The sequence below is a fragment of the Scatophagus argus genome, chromosome 8, assembly GCF_020382885.2.
Source record: "Scatophagus argus isolate fScaArg1 chromosome 8, fScaArg1.pri, whole genome shotgun sequence".
NCBI lineage: Eukaryota > Metazoa > Chordata > Actinopteri > Scatophagidae > Scatophagus > Scatophagus argus.
In genome coordinates this window covers 8,504,183-8,527,407 of record NC_058500.1, presented here as the reverse complement: position 1 = coordinate 8,527,407, position 23,225 = coordinate 8,504,183, and the positions used below count along the sequence as shown (strand labels likewise).

Sequence of the window (23,225 nt, the reverse complement as noted above, 5' to 3'; positions counted from 1 at the left end):
AGGTGCTAATTCAGTCTACTTTTAACTTTGGACAAACATTTTTCTTTGCTGGTTTAAGGATGTTGACCTTTAGAAAATGTAAGAAAATTTGAACTTGTTGCGTCAGTAATTTTGTGCACTGACAATTAGGAGAGCTTTGAAAGCTGAGGTAAAAGCTAATGACTGTACAATGGTAAATGCCAGTATTATAATTTGACCGTGTAGCCTTTTTTCCTCTCGGTACTGTGGTTTTGATTTCACTCCTACTTTATGTAGTGTTTCCATGATTTTGTCCAACTTATGTGTATGTAAAATTACTCCACTTCAAGGACTGCAAGAATAGGAATTCCCTACCACCAGAGGCTTGGATATTCAAAGGTCAGACTTTAATTACACTTAAAATAAATCCATTTAATGGACTTGATTATCTTGATATATGAGAAGCCTGTTTCTAGACTAATACTCCCACCAATCTAAGAGGATCAGAACGCTCTGACGCCACTGAAGCCTGCGATGATCAAGGAAATGTTAGCAGCTGTACGGCTGCACAACAACGGTGTCATACTACAGTACATATGCCAGTCAGACCCTGTGGCTGCTTGGTTCAGCAGCATTGCATTGATCTGGGTCAAAAGGTCGTTGATTAGGCCGAGTCTCGCAGTCTCTAAGCAATGCCACAGTGTCTGATACACACTCAGCCTCAGCTCGGCTCACACAGCTGCTGCCGGTCGTCATGGAAACACTCAGACTCCCTAGTCAGCTAAATTATAGTGTGCCAAAAAGAGGCAGAGTATAAACACTAACATACCAATGCTGAAAAACTGACAAGATACAGAAGTAGTGGCTGCGCAGCTGGTGAAGTGGTTGATGGACTTTAATCACTACTGAGGTCATGCAGTCATGTAATGACATCATCGATCTAATGGTCATCTCTGTCACGTACACTCGATAGCACCTCGGCCACTCCTTTAGTGAGCGCGTTTGACTCAAAGTTGTAAAACAGTCAGAGGAAAACGATGTGAGTGCTGTTTTAAGGGAGAGACAGCACAGGGGCAATGAACTGAAAAAACATTGGCGCTGTTCGCTGCTCACTACATTACGCACCACACATCACTTGTTCAAGGAGCCGGGGGGCCCAGCTCTCACTCCTAATTACCCACTGTAGTACAGATGAAAGAGAAAACCAAACAAACTAGAATCAAAACACACGTATGCTGTCCCACTCAGACAATCCCTGAAAAAACACTGCAGGGAATCCAAGAATCAAGGCAGCAGAAAATTGCCCCCAATGTACGTCCTCAATAAAACATGCAGACTGCCATGTATATTTTAGAGGGCAGAGAGAATTAGCCCACATTCAGCAGACAGCTGCGAGCCCACACACCCAAACATAACCCAGACAGAGGTTTGGTTTGGAGGAAAACACACAGCATTTTGTGAAGCAGCGGCACCTGCTACAGACACTCGTACACAAACTAAAATACACATAAAGCAAAGGCAGGGCACATTTTGACGCAAAGCTCAAGTGTGCACACATGTTCGGTCCCAAACGGTTCAGAGATGATGATGAAGTAACATTAGTAACTCACCAGCTAAACTCAGCTTGCCATCTGCCTTCAGTGTCTGTTTTCACACTGTGTGAAATCTCGGTAGATCCTTTCGTCTCGTGCTGTGCAACACAAACATGAATGCGCACACACACAGAAAAAGAATCCGATCTAGTCCAGCACTGAGCCGCGAGCGGGCTGACTGAGCAGCCTGGATGTTTTAGCGGCGCTCTGAGGGAGACGGCATGAGGCTGCTACTGCTCCTGTTCCCTCGACTCTCTCTAATCACTACTGCCACGCTGCTTCTCTCTCCCTCTCTCCCCTTCTCTTTCTCCTCCTCCTCCTCCTCCTCCTCCTCCTCCCCTCTCCTCCTCTACAAACGCACTGTCCCTGCCCCAAAAAAAGGGCTCCTCCCGTCCTATGCTCTCCCCGTCCTGATCCCCGCACCATTCAGAGCAGCGGACTAAACAATGCCTCCTGCGCCGCCGCCGCTCTGAAAGGAACCCAGGAGCAGTTCTCAGCCAGCAATAATGCTGCCCAACTGTCACCATGGAAACTAATGACGACCCGCTGGAGGGAGGGGTGAGGGAGGAGGGGAAAAAGGGGAGATGGGGAGGGAGGGGAGAGTTTAGTGAGAGAGAGAGAGAGAGAGAGAGAGAGAGAGAGTGGAGGAGGGAAAGAGGTAAAGAAGTGGCTGAATGAAAGATGGGGGAAGTGTATGTAAGTATCAGTGCCTGCGCAGTTTTTACATGAGTGAGTGTGTGTGTGTGTGTGTGTGTGTGTGTGTGTGTGTGTGTGTGTGTGTGTGTGAGGATATGAGCAAACTGGAGGGGAGGGACATTTTAGAGGAAATTCTTCAGGTATTCGTTAGAAACATGGTGTAACATAGAGGTGGGGAGATGTTTTCAAACCTGCAGCTAATTATTCTAAATACAGATTCATTGTTAAGCCTATAAAACAAAACAAAAAAAATTACTTTGAGTTGATTGTGTTGTCCAGCTAACAGTCTACACCCAAAATTAATTTACGGCAGTAAATTTAAGAAGCTAAAACTTGAAAATGTTTGGCTTTTTTGTAGCTAAAGACTCAGTCAATGTGGACTCAATCAGCTAATATGTTTAATCGACCAAGCTGTTTTTGTAGTTCTTTCCTGTATATAATCTGGATTGCCAATGTGAAAGTAATAATGCAAGACACAGAAAAGCCATGTTTGACATTTTTGCTTCAATGTTAACTCAAATTATTCTTTTTTTTTTTTCAAGTGACTGATCAGTTTACATCACCATCAGTTCTTCCTTAAAAATCATTTGTATTTCTGACTTGTAAATAATGAATGTTGCTGTATCCTTTGGGGAACCACTTTAACATGAGTCCCTGGGGAGTACATCCGTGTTTCTGTGCAACTTCCCCCCACCGACATGTGGATCACAAAAGCTGCCAGGATGACGCGCCCAAGCTGCTCGAACCCTCTTCATATGCACATATAATTACAACACCCCCCCCCCAAATATCTCTCGGTGTTCCCCCTCTTCCCACTCAATAGTTGGAGTGACATCGGCCTGAAAGACAGGCTGACACTGCCCGACACCGGCTCTGAACCCACAGACGAATGCCACTGATAACCATGGAAACACTGCTGGAATATCCCCGGTTCCTAAAGGAAGCAGGGCTTTAAAGCTGGGTGTGAGGAGAAGCAGCGGAAGAGAGGGAAAATGTAAAGAGGGGGATGGGTGGCTGTGTTCGATCTAGACTCAGGAAACGGAGGAGCTTTAAAATTGTAAGCGAGCTGAGAGTGGCTGGGAGTAGGTTAAGCAGGGGCCCCTGATTGATCCTCTTGTCCTCATGCTGAAGCATCGACAATAACAACATGCACCTCAAGCGGCTCCTCGCAGGCCCACTTTCGCTCAACTGATTGAAATTCTCAACACAGTGAAATATGCATCGCACTGGCCGGGGGGGAACAGGTGCTGCTTTCCACAGCCACGAAAGCAGTCTGCTCAACCCACCAAACCTGCCGAGGTGAAATACTCTCACACGAGGGAGAGATGAGATAGCGAGTCGGTGCTGCAGCCACCCTGGAGGGCATTGCAAATAAAGGGACAACCAATTTCAAATAAGAATAGAGCCCTGCCTTTGTGGGTTATCTAATGAGGCATGGTGCTCGTGCCCCCTCTTTACCCCAAAGAGAGGAATGTGAGCTGAGGGTTCGGGAGGAATGTTGAACCTCTCGCCATCTTGTTACCCCTTTTCAGCTTATGTAAGCTGGAGATGGGCTGAAGCAGTCTTCAGATTCAAAGAGTTGGAAACTGAAAGACTTTGATTTCCATGTTAAAGAGATAGAGATGCGTTCACTGACAGGGACTAGAGGATAGAGGAAATGTACCATGCTGGCACAGTTCTTCTGTCCTTCTGTCACCCTCCATCACTCTCTGTAATTACAACAGTGATTCTTCTTTCCATCTGTCCACAAGGAGGAAACTTTGTGTGATTATTCTCCGGCCCTGTTACACACAAACCAACTGCAATATTGACGACTAACACTCGTCTAAATCCTCCTTGCTCTACTGACCCAAGAAGGGCATCTGTGACACATCTGCCCAATGGGATCAGCAACCACACACACACAAACACTGCCTTCCGTCCATGTGTAACTCAGGCAGTTACAAAGGGGTGGAAAATACAACTCACTGCCTCATTTTTAACCTGAAAAAAATGTGTTCCTTTCCCTATTTGATGTAAAACACTGAGACAGGGACAAAACACCTTGTGTCTATGTTTATCTTTATAATGTCCAGAAATTACACTTATTACACCACAATTCATCGCCCACCAAGATTCCATTGCTCTGCAACAACTACAGAGACAAATACTCAACAATGCTGTAAACAATATGCAAAACACTGCATCAACTCTGTTTGAACGGCTGCCCGAGATCTGTCAGCTGGCTTTCAAAGGACTGCACTGAATGTGATCTGCACAAACACACACACACACACACACTTTCACACATGTGTGTTCGTCTCATCCTGGCCTACTGCAGGGACACCGAGGACTTAGCCCAGTTAGCGTCAGAGGGGACTTGGTAGAGAAAATCAGCATAAATAAATAAGTCTTTTTTAATAACTCAGATCAATCACTAGGCTGATACCATGGCACACTCGGTTTGGCTGCCTCGGCATGCACCCTGCGGATGAAAGCCGGAAGGAGGACACTGGGCTGTTGTCATGGAGACAATTCACATTCCACAGCATGTTGACCCAACTCCAGGATTTTTCCAAAAAAGCCCTCACACAGAAAGACAACACAGGCATGCATGCGTGCATATGAATAAATCTACACACACACACACACACAGTAGACAGATGTACATGAGTTTAAGCTGTGAAAATTACTTTTACATTCACACGTCTTCTGAAGGCCCCGGAGTGCCAGCAAAGACACAACATCCAGACAAACCTCAGCAGAAGACGGAGGTCGAGGAAGGACACAGTCGGAGCAGCTGTAGTCTTCCACTGTTACTGACACACATTCATGTTGACTCACTAAGCCTGCGGATCAGCTTTCTCCGAGGGGAACTGCACTCTCAAAGATTCAATGAAGGGATCAATTATAGCTTTCAGGAGGAAATAAGGTTGGAATACAGTTATGAATGAAGACAGCTGTTCTTCTGAGTCACATTTAATTAGTATGTCTATTTTGTCCTTCAATAAAAGTATCTTCAGTGGTCATTCCCAAACATCTGCCTGCACAAACATTGATCCTGACAGCCACCTATTCCACCATTCCTTAACTCCCCAAACAGCTAAAAAATTAAAATCAAATAAAAAATATCAAAAAAAAATCAAAGAGATGTTTTAAATTACTCTAACAAGCCTGCTGACATCCTCTTGCTCTCTCAGGAGTCGACGCCTCTCTTGAAAGAAGAAGTCATTAATATTTCACCCAGAGGAAAATCTTTTTAATTCATTATTAATATTTAAACCTATCTGCTGGAGTAGAAAGATCTTATCTGAATTACAAAGAGGCTGGAGCCCAGCATAATCCATGTATCCAGCTCCCCTCCGACAGAAAAGTGATGCACTAGACCTGCTGTCCCATTGTGTTTGAGCAGAGTTAGCTGGTGGTGATGAGGTCTGGAAACTGTATTTCTGCATTGGTCCCATGCTGTGTGAGGGTGCCAGGCCCAGGGGCACGGCGGAGATGGAGGTCGCGGAGCAGACAGCAAAAGGATAAAACTTTGAAGGTGAAACTGAGATACTCTAATCCCTTAAAAGCAAAACAAAGTGAAGGAGCTAAAGAGAGAGAGAGAGAGAATAAAAATGTAATGACTACATATTACAACATTGTTTTTACAATGCAAATATAAATATAAATATGCCTGGTTTTACATGCAAAAATAGACGTTACATAAAAGTAAACAAAAAAGCAACAGAAGCTAACAGAAGGTTTTCAGAATAATATATTTTTCATTTGTCCTTCCTACATCTGTCCAAGGCTCCAAACAAAGCATGTGGTCATTTATATACAACACATATTTACCAACACCGCCATTTACTGACAAACAGCTCTGATACTGTGGCTGCCGCTGATGTTTGTTCTGGCCAACACATTCAAACTTCCTCTTAAATTCATTACATCGTTGCAGGAAGTGACTTTGCTGATGGGCCCCAACTAAAAACGCAAGGCTCAGTGGAATAATTTTGATATAATTACAAGGATCTGAAACATCTTAGCTGTATAATCTGTTCTTCACTTTGGTGCATCTATGAAACCAGAGGGGAATGATTTAGAAAGAACCAGCAGTCAGCATTTCGGTAATGATCACTATGAGCCCTTCTATGGAGACAGTAAAGCAATATTAGAAACAGCAGAAAATAAATACAGTGGACACGTTATCCTCGTCTGCCGGTCAGATTATTGCAGTCTGTGTAAAGCAAAGGCTGACTGCATTATGTAAAACAACGTAAAACGAAAATGCACTCGCCTTAACATTCGTTTTGCTTTGCTGGTTCTGAAGAGCTAATTAACAACATTTTGTTCTGCTTTTCTGGTTGTGCCTAACCACCTTCAAAGTGTAACATTCTGCTTGTGAAACATCCTTATGGGGTGCTGAAAGAGGTGTGATTTGTTTTCAGATGTGACGCTGTTTATTTCCACTGTGTTACGATGTGCTTCTTTATGTCCTTGAGTCCTGGTCGTGAAAGGTGTGATGGAAGCGGACATCCCTCTGATGGTTTGTAACTATTAAAGGTGTGACTGTGTATGTGTGTGTGTGAGAGAGCACACATGAGTGCATGTCCACCCATGATGGGTTTGGTCATCTGATGAGCTGCAGGCTCATCTCTCCCTACAGCGCCCAGATGGCCTGTGATTATGCACGGCTCAGTAGAGATTACTGTGCAGCACAGAGAGAGATATACGCGGAGAATAAAAATAAATAGTTCAAATGAGGAGAGAGTTGGCACAAAATGAAATGAACACATGAGGTATGTGGGGTTAAAGAAACAGAGCGAGGGTGGTGGAGATGCAGTGCGGCTCGCTTCAACCAAAGAAATCTCATAATCTCCTCCGTCTGCATGGAAACGTCAAACCTTTCAACTACACATCGTTTCCACTTTAGAATACCTGCGACCAAAATGATAAGCTCGGGTTTCATGTGTTTCATGCGTCACAATCAAGGAGACAAGGTGTGTGTGTGATTGGGGGAAGGGGGTTAGCTAGTGATAGATCTGTGTGTGTGTTTGTGCGTGGTGAGGATGTCTCGAGGGATTCACACAGGAGGGTATTCGTCACCAGTAGTGACGTGACATGATGGATCACACACAGGCAAGGTAAGCACACCCAAAAGAGCAGTGTGAAAAATGATCAACGCTTCACTGAACCAACGTCACTTAACCCTCCACGTGTTTGCTAGCAGAGCTTCCTCCAGAGGGCAATCTGAAAGAACCTGTTCCACTATCACATCTGTTTGAATTGTAAAGATCAAACGTCCGTGTGACTATTTGTACCTCATGACAAAAGAGATAAGAAATGAATTTGCACAACATACAAAAAACATGTACTTTTTAAGCGCTTCTTTGCCAACTTCTATCCTACAGTCACCTTCCAGGGGCAGCTGCACACAGTAACGTGCTTGTGATTTTTAAAAACACACGAAAACTAAGAAAACGGCGAGAGTGAAGGCAGAATGCAAAACATCCAAATCTTTCTAGCTGTGAATGAGTCAACACATTCATACCTCAGACAGCTTGACTATCACAAACACTGAAACCGAGAGCAGCACTCCAGTCATATTTCCTTCACTGGATAAGATACAACAATGATGTAATCCTTCACTGAGTGTCATTCAGAGAAGCAAGCCCACAGGCTACTTATTGTAATAGGGCTGAAGCTTGTTGTGGAAAATGAGTGCTTTATCTTTAAGTGTATTGCTGGCACACTCTTGCAGCTGTCAGACAGATCAGAGGTGGATGACGCACATCTTAGCTGTTTTTGTTTATCGTTTACTGAATACAAACAGATGCGGCAACAGAGTCAAGCTGGAGTAGGTCAGCATGTGTGTGTGTGTGTGTGTGTGTGTGTGTCCTCGCTTAATGACACTCATCACTCAAGTTTGAAGACCTGTACACTGATAGATGGCAGTTTAACAACCTACTGTACATGCAATTCATAATCCAAGGATGTTTTTTGAAAGGAACAATTTGGCTTCAGGCAGACACAGCAAGCTTTTCAGGGAATCAGCTGCTGCATGTGCACACATGTGCATGTGCATGTACACACACACACACACAAACACATGCATGCACTAAAACACAGATGCCAAACAGCCTGAGGCAGTTTGTTGTTTTATTACATTTTGACCTTTCAGGATCAATGCAAATCTCATGAAGTGCTTGTTAGTGAATGAAGGCCTCGACAAGAGAAGAAAATGCTGAAAGCCTGCAATAATTGTTTGAGGAAGATAATCCACAGCGGGCCACAGGAACAGGATCCATCTGTGTGGATGTAGCTCTCATCTCCTCATTAGGCACAGGGTGTTATGACTGTCCTGTGATGAGAGCTGTGGCTGCTGGAAGACATGCTGGGGGAGGGCGGCGTGGTGCCGTGGCCACAGCAGCTCGCAAGTTCAAATCCCTGGGTGACGGTTTAAAACAAAGGATGGAAGGTGATGCATCTTCACATTAGAAGATGGAGACTGTCAACTCCAGCTGAAAACGCAAGTCATTGCACTGCATTGTTTTCCCCGCAGCCATTAAGGCGGTGAGTCAGAGTCCAGATCTCGCTCCCGTAAAATGGTGCTATCTTGTTTCACAAAGTCATTACAGAGGCAGTGCGGTAGGCCTAAAGCATGATAAATGGCTGATGGGCAGTGCAGACTATAATAGGAGAAAGGAGAGGAGACAGGGAGTCAGCCTGGTGTTGCCAGGGTGACCTTCAGTGTAAAGCACCTTGATGTCACCCAGAACGAGAGCAGCTTGGCCGCGGCTGAGCTCCAGATTGTCTGGAGCGCGGAGACAGTCAAGCAAAGAAAAAACACACAAGACTGGAAAGAAAAAAAAAACACTACTCTACAACGCAGCTGTTTTCAAGGACCTTTAGGAATATGGGTATGGAGGAAGATTCAGTGGTTTCATACCTTAATGGTTAATCACCCCTTCTTTATGACCCTCCAGCACTGGTTGCATATCTTTACCAGTTTAGACCACTTTGGGAAAGGAGCAACATATCTTCCCTTTTCCTGTTTTTATAGGACTGATAAGGGTAAGTCGATGAGTAACTGACAAGAAAACAGCAACGATTTGAGACAAGGAAAAAGCATAACATAATTTTGTGCTGCAGAAGTATGTTTTTCTGCTTTCCAATTTTGTAATCATCTCACAACCACTCAGATTCACTTTGAAACCCGCAGACTGAGAAAATTTAAACCCCACTTACTGTAAGAAGTGCATTAAAATCAATACTAAAATGAAGGCCACAGGCTCTTATTTCAACTGCTGGTGGGAATAAAGAACAAAATGACATAACAGTGCCATCTAGTGGTAGGATTACTGTTGCACACACAGTGCAGCAGCAGACTGTGCAGATTTTGTGGAGAACAGGGGCAATAAAATCACTGTCTGTGACATTATAAAATCAAGTGTGAATAAATAAAAAAGACAGAGGTTCGTAGACAGTGTAGGAAAAGCTGTTTCCACTGCTTTGTTTCGCCAGTCAGCATTTTATGAGTGATTGCAAAAAGAGCCGAGATTTAGGATGACTCTCACAGGACCCGGGTTTAGTCATGGCAGATAAATCTGCAGTCGATATAAATCATAACCCAAAGCGTTTGCACTGACAGCAGCAGCTATCGTCATCAAAGTTACAGCAGGAATGTATGGTCAGTCGGGGTAAGGCAAAAGCACGCTCATAGCGTTGAAGATAGCTGAATGGTGACCGTGAAATGCATGGATGTAATACAGCAAGGCTGCAAACAATGCAACTTTCCTTATCTGGCAATGCCTTATAAAGCAAGCACTCAAACCGCTGTGCTGCTTAAAAAGGAGCTACACTGTGGTGGTTTGAAAAGGAGTCGAGGAGAATAAAGCGAAGAGTTTCCTGCTGACCCACAAGCACTGAGTCTGTGTGTGTGTGCGTGCGTGTGTGTGCCATACCCCACCATGAAACTGTCAAAAATTTTGAGCCCATCATACATAAGTGTTGGGTTTCAGTAGTAAAATCTAGCACTCTGTGTGATTTACTCTGTAACAATATACAGGTTGAGAGGAAGGAAGAGGAAAGGCAGAGAGCCAGAGACAATGGGCAATGACAACAGAAGGGCAAGGCGGGGGAGGGGGGGGTGTGTGTGTGAGGGCATGCAGGGGAGCAAACGTGGAGAATTTAACACAGGCTGCCTTTGTTGGCCGCAATCAGCCAGACTCGAGTCCATACATTTACAAATGGTTTATGGCCTCCATCAGGTGAGTGAATGTGAATGGTGGCATGTCTGTGTGTGTGTGTGTGTGTGTGTGTGTGTGTGTGTGTGTGTGCGCACGCTGATTAGAAGAGTGGGGTGAGCTGTGGGCGCTAGCTGAAAGATATCCAGGATGAAAAGTCTAAAAGGAACATATGTGAGTTTGCAAAAGCTGCTGACCATCTTCTACAGCGTATCATCGTATCAGCTTTTCGATTGATTTCCAACCTTCTGGGCAGCAGCTGGTTTCACTTCACAGTGGTCTAATTTCTGGAGACTTGATATGGGTAATTGATTGCATTGTCAAAGTTACTTCATCAATTTGAGGAAATACAGCTGCAAGCAAGGACTGATTTAAAGCTACACTATATAGACAAGAGTATCCAGACATGCCTCTTCATGGGGTTGTTTTTCAGGGCCTGGGATGGGCCCCTTACTTACGCTTCAGCATATCAAGACATTTTGGACAATGCTGTGCTTCCAACTTTGTGGCAAACAGTTTGGTAAAGGCCCTTTTCTATTCCAGCATGACTGTGCCCCAGTGCACAAAGCAAAGTCCATAAAGACATGATTGGATGAGTTTGGTGGAGAAGAACATCAATGGCCCACACCATCACCTGACCTCAACCCCATCCAACACCTTTGGGATGAACTGGAACAGAGATTGCGAGCCAGGCCACATCAGTGTCTGATCTCTCAAATGCTGTACTGCATGAATGGGTGAAAATTCCCACAGAAACACCCCAAAACCTTGTGGAAAGTCTTCCCAGAAGAGTGGAAGCTGTTATAGCTGCAAAGCTAAGTATTTAGAATGCAATGTCATTAAAGTTCCTGTTGGTGTAACGATCAGGTGTCCCATTACTTTTGTTCATATAGTGCAGGCATGTCAAACCGGTCCACAGGAGGGCCGGTGTGGCTGCAGGTTTTCTTTCCAACCAAGTAGCAGCACACCAGACTTGACTCATTTAATCAACTGATCTCCGTCTTCAGACAGTTGATTGGTCAAACGGTGTGCTCTTGGTTGGTTGGCACAAAAACCTGCAGCCACACCGGCCCTCCTGTGGACCGGTTTGACACATGTGATATAGTGTATCACTGTTAGTGTGTTTCAGGATGCTCTGAGGGGCCACACACCCTATTTTGTCTTTTTAACAGTGTCAGTGTTTTGTTATTGGTTGGCTTTCCAGTGCTTCTCAGCAGCAAAGCGTCCTTGTAAGCTCTTCCACAGGGGTTTTTACAACAGTTCCTCATAAACTCAAGGCCAAACAAAATAATGTAACCTTGGGAAAAAGGCTGATTTTTTTATACCACAGAGAAATCTATGAAAATCAATTTGTGCCTGACAGATAATAAATTATAAAACAAAAAATTTGGCTGAGAGCCTGATCAATACTTATACTCATATTTTATTTAACCACAATCTGACAATATTCAGCCAACTAACAAACACATATCATAAATAAACTTGATTAGAATCCCTTAAAGGGTAAGTCTGGTGTTTTTGTTGTTATTGTTAAATCACAAGAAAAACCAACAATGCAACAGTTTATCTCTGACTACCTCATGACTTTCCCAGCCTGTCTGTGGTGTTCAGTCCAAGCCAGTTCGATCCCACTGAAGAAGAAAACGTTCAAGGCAAGAACACATATTTTCATCGGTGCACAGTAGATCATAGAGAACATTACTGGAACAGGAGAAAATCCTGTATTTACTGGGGGCTATTTTGATCTGTGAGTGAATTTACAGCAGCACAAGAGTGTATTTGACCCACCATAAATTACAGTGCAGATGTTCATCATAATGAAGGAACATGTCAACCAGTACAACAGTGTGGCTCACTGTTGTTTTTAATAGTTTTAGACAACTATGGAAGTCTATGGCGCAGATGAATACTTGTTAGTAGGATAAATGAGCAAAAATATCATGAGACTTTGGCTTAAAATTTGGTTGTTATAGAATTGAAACCAAGATACCAAGATGTTGCCATTAAAGATGTGAACCAGGCCCACTGTCTAAAGGTGGGCTCCACCTGGCTCCATCTCTCTCTCTCTCTCTCTCTGTCTCTCTCTCTTTCCCTCCTTCGTCCTCTTCCTCCCTGCCTCTGTCCTTTCCAGATCCTCCTGCCTCACCCCAGTGTGTACAGGAAGCCCTGATTCCAGAGAGCCTCCGCTTCTCATGATCAGAGAGGAAAAACACAATGCCTTCAGTGTGCTAGAAAGGAGCTCAACTCATAAAATGCACACACACACACACACACACACACACACACACACACACACACACAAAGGGAAAGAAATAGAACATGCTTTTACTATTAAGGCTCTTTTTTTTTCTTTCCATATGACTTTCCCAGGAAAATCCCCCTCATCAGGGTAGGTCCGATCCAGACAGACAGCAGACTGGAGAAGAGGCACACAGATACAGACACACACACAGTGGGTTGTGGAGAAACTGACCTCCGCGTCCTGTGACTGAGACACAAAGACTTTTAGAGTGTGAAAGGGATCTGAACTGAACCCTTCTTCTGTTCTGTTTATCAGATCTCAAAGCAAAATTGCTGCTTATTATTTTTTTGGGGGGGGGGGGGGGGGGGGGGGGGGGAGTAAGAATCAATTTGCAATTTGCTCGATAGATGACCAGGATATTAATTTAGCCTCTCTGGGGTAATGCTCGACATCTAACATGCCAGTCCTTTATTGGGTGACACCAAGTAATTCTGTCCATTTCTAGAAGACCTCAACAGTTGGTACCATTTAAGAAAACTAGGTCACTTCCGCCTTCTGTGTGTGTATGTTTGAGCGTGTGAGTGTGTGTCAGCCAGACCCCACTAAGCCAAGAGACCTCCAATATAAACATATTGTGCAGGAAGGACTGCTACTCGGAACAGAAACATCCCACAACCAAACAGTGTTCAGCTCATAACCAGTGCTATCTTTGCCTTCACACTTCAGCTCACTGGTAACAGTCAGAGAAAAAAAAAAAACACAGTGCTGGTCTGATCTTCTGATGTGGCGATGAGATCATTTGTCTTCGTACCATTTCTAAATTTAAATTCACTGTTTCACAGCGCTACCTCATTGCATATTTCAGCTCAGCTCTAAGAACTTGACCGTTTTGTCACAGACGCCAAAGTAAGCCTCTGCTGAAAAAATGAGTAAAACACTGACTTTGTTTGTTGCATCACAGGGACTCAAACATTACTGTAACAAGGCTGCCGACTGCGGCGGAATTTTTTTTCCCCACTAACCGTGGTCATTCATTAGTAATTTGAGTCACATGTAGTAGAAATACTCACCGTACTCTAGGGATAAATCTCACTCTTTGGCTGAACTGCCCTCTTAAATCATAACTCTTGATCAGGGGACAGAAGCAGACATTACTTCATGTTTAGGGATCACAAGTCAAAAAGGTCAGCATCCTCTGTCTCTACGGGCTCTTTGTAACTAAAGAGAACACTTAGGTGTGATGAAAAGTACTGCCAGTGTGATAAATTACTCTTTATTAGTAACTTATAGCGGGCAATAGCAATTTCTGTTCAACTGCATACCGAAGGAGTGATTCCACAGCACATTTTGAAACAAACCTCCCGAAGTGAGCGACGCAAGAACCTGTTAAACAGGACCGTCAATATAACACAATACTCCATTCCTACAGAAAGTAGGAATTACATCAAAGCAAACCAATTTCTAATCCCATCCAGATAAGGTTTCATGTTTTTGGCCCTGCACAAAGTCTTCAACTGCATGCATGTCTCGTGTGTACTTTCTGGGCTGCAGCAATCTAACGTTAAACCAAACAAAGTACTATCTCATCTCCTGCAAAGGTAGACCTGAAGTCATTAACCACAAACACACTAACACCATGACGTCACAGCTGACATTTACAGCCTAATCGAAAGTTCAGCCAAGACTTTATGATGAGACTCCTCTTGCGATATGCAGTGCAAGAAGAAAGACCTTCAAAAAAATTTCCCGTCAGAAATGCGGTCGATCGTATTAGAGGCCTGTTTTCCACACATGCACACACACGAGCTGCAGTGCCGTCTTAGCCGAAGCCTTCGCAGCAGCAGGGCCCACACATGACCACCGTTAGGAAAATCAATGTGACACTCAGGCAGGCCGGGAACAAGCCTGAAGCTTCTGAATGATCCTGGAACTGACTCATGCCGCCTCACACACTCATCCAAACAGAATGAGACAAGGAGATGGAGGAGTGGGGAAATGTAGGGGATGTTACACATTGGTGCATACAGGAATACACCGAGTCGTAGGGTGACTGCTCTGTTGGTCACCATCAAAACATAAACACCAAAATCATCCACTTGCACAACAGTGGGTTGTTTGTTTCAGTGCTTACACTGTGTTAAGTGACAGAAGTAAACTGGCATCATTCCAAGTAGTGAGAAATATCTTGCACTGATAAAAAACTAGAGCTCAACTGATACTTAATATTATTGGCCAATTTTAGTTGATCCCCTTGATCATCCATTTTTTTATGTAAGTATTATGAAACTGGATTATAGAAACTTAGTATACTTAGCATAAAGACCGGAGGCAGGGTCAAACGGCAAGCCTCGCTCCATCATACACCTGACAGCACCTCTGAAACTGACTCATAAATGCGTTGTGTCTCTTGCTATGAACCCGAACATAAACAGAAATAAACAAAAATCACAATTAGTGATTTAAGGAGGAAGTTTTTGTCGAAGCTGTTTCTTGGCAAACAACAGTTTGACTACTGCTTAAGTGCAGCTTCTCTGGCTACAGTCTGGATTGCCAGGTGCGCCCAGTTAGCACAGGTTTTCCTCTTTGTTCAGGCAAAGGTATCAAACCATCACTTTAAAACCTTTAAATATTAATGGCCCACATCTGGCTCCATAGTTGTTCCCCCAAATCAACACGTCTAAAAGAGGAGACCCTGCACTTTTGCAGAATTACTGAGCCTCTCAACTAATGTCTGGAAATAACTGCTAGCAGTGGTAATATGCACAGCAAGTGGAAAATTTCTTCCATCGCTACCATATTTACTTCTTATAAGGAAAAGGAAACTACTTCCCAGTAGTTAAAAACAGTTTAGCACTGTTCTCATACTACTATAGTTTGTGTACATTTCAGATTTCACTTAAGCAACACTGGACTAAACAGCTGGCAATGGGATTGTCCTAGCTATTTCAATTAAAACAGTCAACCTACAGCTTCCATTGCCCACTATGTCCCACCAATGTCAACTGTTCACATGGTACTGCATTATACAGATAACTCTAACCTCAGGTAAAGTGAGAAATGAACCAATTTTGGGAAAAAAAAGACTCCGTGGCAGTAAACCAAGTTCATAAAAGCTAGTGAGAGCAACAGCAGCCTCATGTGAGCTAAAGAAGAAAAAAAAGTGGGAACAAGAGGCGCTGGGCAGATAATATTCTCACCGTCCTCCTCCCTAACTCCTGTGCTCTGTGTTTATCTAACACGGAGGGGAAATGTTTACATTAGCTTAGTTAAACACAGACAGGCCCAATAGCTTTCATTAATAATAAATAACCTAAACAGCCAGCCAGGACGGTCATGCCAGAGCATCTAGCTGGCACATGTGGACCACCATTGTCCTGCGGAGGAGACGTTCAGCCACTCCTGAGTGAGACGGATAACATACAGAGCGTAAGACTGAGAGCGAAGACAAGTCAGAGGAGTTTGAGGACTGAGGTGGAATTCAGACCGAGAGGCGTGCTATCTATCCCACCGCAGTTTGTTTGTGATGTGGTTTATTTTAATAGATTCCTCAATGATGTGATGCGAGCAGCCTACAACCCTTTTGACCCTCCCATCATAAACACAAAAATAAGCATTAAGAGAGTGCACGGGCTGGTTCGGTTCCCATGTGGAAGGAATAGAGTTGAGGGGGAACGGCAAACTGAAAAGAGGAAAAAAAAAAAAGTGATATATTTCGCCTGATGGCAATTGCAGTGAGCACTAGAGTGTGTGTGTGTGTGTGTGTGCAGTGAGGAGGGGGCTTAAGGCAGGCAGAGGGATGAGGGGGCAGAGATTGATCTGGGACAGTGTGGGAGAGAAAGAGGGAACTGAAAAAAAGGCCTTGGGAATGACTCTGTGTGTGTACGTGTGTGTGTGTGTGTGTGTGTGTGTGTGTGTGTGTGTGTGTGTGTGTGTGTGTGTGTGTGTGCGTGGGAGAGAGAGAGAGAGAGAGAGAAACGATACGCTGCTGGACTGCCGGAAAAAGAAAGTCAGCCAGGAGGACAGCAGATCAATTCCTCCCCTGAGTCTCACAACAAACACACTCTTTTCTCTCTGCATAGCTCACCTCTGCTGCAGCCTGATATCGTCCCATCAGCACTTCATCTCTATCACTCTCTCTATTACACCCTCCCCCTCCTCACCCCCTCCCCCCTTTGTCTGCATGCTAGCACTTTATTCTGAGGCCTCTCTGCGAAACATCTCAAGATTTAGCCGAATTTTCTATGGATTTCGGTTCTCACAGTGACTCATTGTGGTTGGCTGATAGGAATATTAAGCCGAACGCCCCAGATCTGTCATTTCAAGTCCATGCGAAATATACCACAGATAATACGCGAACAATGATGTGGACACGGCAAATAATGATTTAGAAAGAAAGACAAACAAAACAAAAGTACCCCTCCTTTGTGACTGAGTCCTGTAACAGAACTACCATTGAGAGATGGAGCTCATAATTAAAAATATTTCCACAAACAGCGCTAGAGCCCAAAACACACAATGACACACACACACGCACACTCCTCCTCAAACACTGAGCAGTCTTCTTACCATGACAGACAGACAGACACGCAGACACTTTCAACACATCTCTAATCTCATGAGCTCTGCATCACACACACACATACACACACACACACCCTCTCTGCCACTCAAATCCCATCCCACACAGTGACAAATGTAGCACACACACACACACACACACACACACAGTGCAGACTAATGCAGGGCGGAGGATGAATGGCTCTTCTTCTAATCATCACTATCATAACAACTCAAACTGCTTAGTGTTTGATTTCCGGTTATACACTTACTATAGCCTAGAGATGAGTCTTGATTTGTGTGTGTGTGTGTGTGTGTGTTTGTGAGGGGCCCTGCGTCAGATAGGGGCAATTGTGAGGTCACAGCTCCTTCTCTCCGGGTTGGGCACGGCTTTGCTCCTATTCTTGCCGTGTCAGCTCAAGCTTCCAATAGACCAACAGACCATTAATGCTCCCCTTCAGAGTGTCTGCGTGAGGCGAGCAAAAAGAACAAACACAACAAACTCTTCGCGTTGTTTCAGAGTTGACGCGGGCCTGCAGCTGCCCCGCTGACAGCTGGCAAAATCATTTTTTTTTTCCTCCTCTTTTTTGGAATTCAAACCCCGCGAGCAATAAAAGCCGAAGCCATTTGGAAACAACTTAAGAAAACCGCAGAGAGTTCTCTTGTAGAAGACGGAGAGGAAGAGCGATTCACTTACCAGAAGCTGAAACCCCCTGCATCCTGCACAAAGTTCGTCTCCGGTCTTTCTCTGCTGAATCCGTCCTTTGCTCGGACAAACTGGCAACAGCAGCGAATCCAGCGTACGAAACTCAGAGGAGCGCGTCCACTTCAGAGATTCAGAGCCCCGTTTTTTTTTTTCTTCTGTTCGCCGAAAAGAAAAACACACACTCACACACACACACACACACACACATGCGCGCACACACACTAAGGACGCTTCATGACCTCCTAACGGACGCGAGAGGTTTTAGCCCGGGTCATTTCATGTGCAGAATAAGAGCACTGTAGTCCTTCAGTGTAGTCCCTTTCTCCTCCCTCTCCAGAACTCTTTCCTCTGTGCAGCTGGAAAAAAAAAAAGAGAGAGAGAGAGAGATAATGCGCGCTCCCGGTGAGAGGCGCGCACACGACAGCCCCATTCATTGAGTGCTGGACAACTGAAGTGAAAGATTAACATTAGGAATAAACAAGCTGGTTTTTATCCTGCTAGTCGTCGAAGTACAAGAGGCTTCCTCTACTTTCAAAGCTGCAGTTTTCTCTCTTTGAGTGATGCTGAGTTTTCAGCCATGATTGTGCCCGCAGTGCACGGAGGCATGACATGGGCTGTCACGTGAAGTCATGAAAAGGATGAGGTCTATTTCAAGAGATAGCTCTGCCTTGAAAACTCCACAGCTGCCTATTAGTGTGGAAAAGCGGCCTGGGACACGAATAGGGCTTCTAACCGGCACTGCATTTCCATGTCAGCGCTCAGGCTTTCTCTTGATCTTTTAATTGATTATGTTGAGGTCCCGGTCGGCTGAATGGATGCTGCCTGCTGCCTCTGTGAATCATCCGACGCAGTAATGAGGAACTGACAGAAGGAGCAAACACATCTTGAATTTGTAGATCGTTATGGCCATAAAATGAAGTTTCGGTTGCTTGTAGGTTCTGTTTATCCAAAGTTCAAAGTCTGGCAGTGTTTGGTTATGCTACTCTTTGAAAGCAGCTGTAGCCATTAAAGGTCAGCTGTGGTGCCTTCAGTCAACTGTGTGGCCCAAGTACATTTACTCAGGCAGTCTGCTGTTCTTTTTTTCTTTAGTATTTTAATTTGATTACGTTTTGTAACTCAAATGTAAATATTGCATTTTTTAAAACCAATCCAATCACATTAACGTCTTACATGATAAGCTTATAAAATACAATGCATTGCTCCAAGAATCGGAATTTGTGCTGCATCTTCTTGTTTTTCCTCCTTCTTCTTCTTTCCAGCCTCCATCAGTCATCTCATGACACCTCAGATTCACCTTGTGACCCTGTATACAGATGCAGTCAGCTCCACCTTAACCAGCCTGCAGAGGTAAAATGCTGCTGACGCATCATAATAATGTCATACAGAATAATGCATGAGTCACAGTGCCCCGTTTTTCTGCAGAATTAGTTCTTTTACTTTTGATACTTAAAGAACATTTTTGGTGATTATACTTCTATACTTAAGAAAGGATCTGAATGCAGAAATTTTTACTTGCAGCGGAGTGTTTTTAGAGTGTTGTGCTTTATTCAAGGAAAGGATCTGAGTCCTTCTTCCACCACTGCTTGTCTGTATGTCAGTGTATTCCCTCACTGTTGTGATTGTTTTCAACCAATCTTCAGGACCATGAGTGTGTGGCTGCCAGCCGTCCTTACCCCTCTTTGTGTCTGTGTACACGCCCCCCAACACACACACACATACACACAGATCTTTTCAAAACCCGTGTCGACTCAGCTACGCATCATAAAGCCTTTTTGTGGCTGGTGCTGCACGTGTTTAATCTGCCTCACATCACCACAGGGTCTCCAATGATAATGGCTCCCTGTCTGGCTGCTTGCCAGGCAACAGGCCACTTCATTAACCTGCACCCCTCTCTAATAAACTGTATCTATATATCACCTCTGCCCACATTTATACCGGCTCACTGGCTGCACACAAATCTCATTATTTGCAAAACACAACTTTAATTTTGCAGACACGAGCAAAGACAAGAACAAAAAAACACACTCCCCTTTTTTGCTTTAACCTTTTTTTCTTCAGAGTCATTCTGAACATGTCAGAGCAAAGTCTGAAAAGCCAAGTGTTTTGTGGATGACTGAACTCGTGTTTTAAATAGACCGGGGGCCCGGTGCCCCTGTTAGTGCCTCCCAGTGCATGGAGCTGCTGCCTGCCAGCCCGTCTGGGGCACGCTGGTCCACAGAAAGCAGAACGCCAAACAACCCCCTGGGATACATCCTCTCCTCCGCTTCCCTGTGGCTCCTCCACTCCTCACCAGAGAGCAGAGTGAAACAACAGCATTCATAGAGAGAGGGGAGGGGAATTAGAGCCACAGGGTGGGAGGTGGGGACGTGAGGACAGAGAGACATATATATATAAATATAAAAAGACAATTAGGAGAGTGGCAGATGAGCAGCCAAGCTGAAGAACAGGTGTGAAAGTTGACATGGATAAGTGTGAGATGAGCTGCATAGTGCTTTTAACACTCATCTGAAACCCTCACAGGGTGTAATTTCCCCAATCAAATGACTAATCACACTCTAGACTTGGGTGCCAGTCTTCATTCATTCCCTCCTTTTCAGGTGTAAATTAAAGCCTCAGCCTGATTGAATCAACACTTCTGTTATTTGCCACAGCAGAGATACAGCATTCTGAGACCACACCAACAGTTCTGTGGAGACAATACATGAGTCAGATATGGGAGGACATTCACTCCCAGCGTCCAGTGTCAGGACTGAAGAATGTTTTAATGCTTCATGAGGCTGAGCTCACACTCCACAGGTCATAGAGTTGTTCTCAGTGGTGTTAATTCTGCTCAAGTAGAGAACCGTGTGTATCCCCCATGTGTGTCTGAGAGAAGTCCATGTGAGGCATGTGCAATGTTATTTATTGCTTGTTGCTGTACCAGATCAGCTGATCAGGGCTCTCTGTCCCTTTAGGCCCCACGTGGATTCACCACATGACAGCACTGGCTGAAAGAGGACTTTCTAAGTGCAAACATACGCACTGTCTCTCTATTAAGGGCCAGCGCTAGACCTTAAAGTAACTTTTAAGGATTCAGGCTGCTCATGAAGATGTCAGAAACTGTGTTATAGTGACCCCAAGTGGTGAAAGGTAAAGCTGCACTGAGATATGTAACAGCTGCACTGTTGTATGAATCCCTTTCCATCTAGAGTATAATCACAGCACCTGCATATTAATAGAGCAGGAACGATGCCATGGAATGAATCCCACTGACCCATATTTCCTCTGCCAGTTGAGTCCTGGGTGGGGGTGATGGGGTGGAGGTATAAGAGGAGACTGGCACCAACAAAGGCTCCACTGTTGCTACAGTGATGTCAGTAAGATGGCTTCTTCCCTCAGGCTCTCATTAATTCTCTGACATTCATATTCAGTCAGTCAGGCATATGGTGACTAGCAGCAGCTGGTTTTACTGTACTAATGCAGAGCAGCATGTGCGTGTTAATGATAGTGAATGTAATTGATTGCAAGTCATTCTGAGATGAACAGGAGGTGTAATATCGAGGCAAGACTGTGTGATAACTGATAGGAAGTTAGTTTCCTATAACCGATTTGCTACTTTATGTATATTCATGAACCCATAAAATCAAAAATTGTCCATTTACTTTAAGAGGGACTACACGTGAAGTTCAGTTTACTAAAATCTGGATGACTTAAGCCTATGGACATGTGGGAAGTGTAGCATCCAATGTTCTTTGGAACCTGATCCATGCCAGGGACCAGAAGTTAGGATATCTTGGCTATTGCTGCTTCAGTTTGCACTCTTTTTAAATTTCTTATTTTTTTGTCGTCCTGCCTCCCTTCCTAACTTTATTCAGTGCAATAGAAGTGCAGTACTTAATTTCTGGGGTAACCATTTAAGAGAGGGTTTGTTGAATTCTTGAAAGGTTCCGAATGTGGTTAAGGCTCATTCAAGGTTATTCAGTTTGTTTGGTGCAAACTTAATTTGTCAAGTAAATCTGTGATAAAACTACCTCAGAAGCCCGGCATACTCCTTCAGAAGTGTTTTTCAGATTGTTGAATATCTCCAGAAATGGGGCTCAGTTTGACCCTTTCAAATTAAAGATGGTTGCCACTGTAGAATGAATTAGTAGCCTTCATAGACCGAATTGATAAACTGTGATAAACCAGCAACAGCTAAACACCTGCTGTGATTGAGAGTGTGTGAATAATAGACACCAAGTTCAAATGGGATTGCAAAACATCACAGATAGTTGGATGAAACTCTCAGCTTTTGCCATGACGAGAGGTATGAACTCTGACCTGACCAAACATAATAAATGAGTTTGTCCATAGAAAAAAGGAAAACCTGAACATAGATGCCATCTGGACTACTGTGTCTTGTATGAAAAAATGTGACAATATTCACTTTTATATGATTAATGGTGTTTTAATTAATGGTGGCTTAAAATCATTTTGACTTGCGGAGAAAACATATGGAACATGGTGAGTATTGGAGACAAAGGGGCTCTTGATCTCACCTTTGCAGCAGTTTTATCAAACAAAAAGTGTCAGTACCTCAGTGTGTTCTAATAATAACAATACATAGACCCCTTGTTACACCGGGCTAAACCTTTGTTATGCATTGCTAATTTGAAAAGACTTATATTTGTACTTGCACATCCCAAAAGTTCAGAAAAGTATACATCCAACAAGCTAAAATCATTCTATTTGTAAAGCAGCCCTCTAAATTTACACGCTTCTTTTGAATTCACGTTTAAGTTGTTTTTGAAAGACCCCATCAGTATTTCTCCTCCATTTTAAAAGGACTGAAAAAAACAAAGACAAAAACGATCGACTGCAGCATTAATTGGGCAGAGCGCTGACCTCCAGAGCCTGGACAGGAAGCGTTTGTGCACCAAAGGTCAAACGAAACTGCCTTCAGAGAGTGTGTGGGTGTATCTCCAGAAGGGAGGAAAGGAAAAAGAAATGGGAAATGGAGAAGGGCTGAGAGGGGAGAAGGAGGAGCGAGCAGAGAAGAGGCAGAGAAGGGTTGGAGGGGGATGGGGGAGTAGGTGGTGGAAGTGTTTTTGTTCATTGTGTGAAATGTGATCATGTCCTGGAGCCACTCAGACAGCTGGGAAGTTCCCCTGCCCCTGGCTTCCAGCTGGGAACACTCAGAGGAGACACCAAGGCTGCAGACCATATATTTCTCTGATTAACCCTTCATCTGCTGCTGCTGGAGGAGGAGGAGGAGGAGCTATAAATAACAACACCCAAACACC

General features: G+C 44.1%; 1 protein-coding gene across 1 annotated transcript in view; it reads right to left on the bottom strand.

Annotated features, from left to right (window-relative positions):
* Positions 1 to 18,052, bottom strand: part of fgd (faciogenital dysplasia) — a 51,284-nt gene extending 33,232 nt beyond the window's left edge. The window contains exon 1 of the mRNA XM_046396480.1: positions 17,956 to 18,052. Within this exon, the coding sequence (XP_046252436.1) occupies positions 17,956 to 17,977 (22 nt within the window). The 5' untranslated portion in view covers positions 17,978 to 18,052. The remainder of the gene's footprint in view (positions 1 to 17,955) is intronic.
* Positions 18,053 to 23,225: the final 5,173 nt, after the last annotated feature.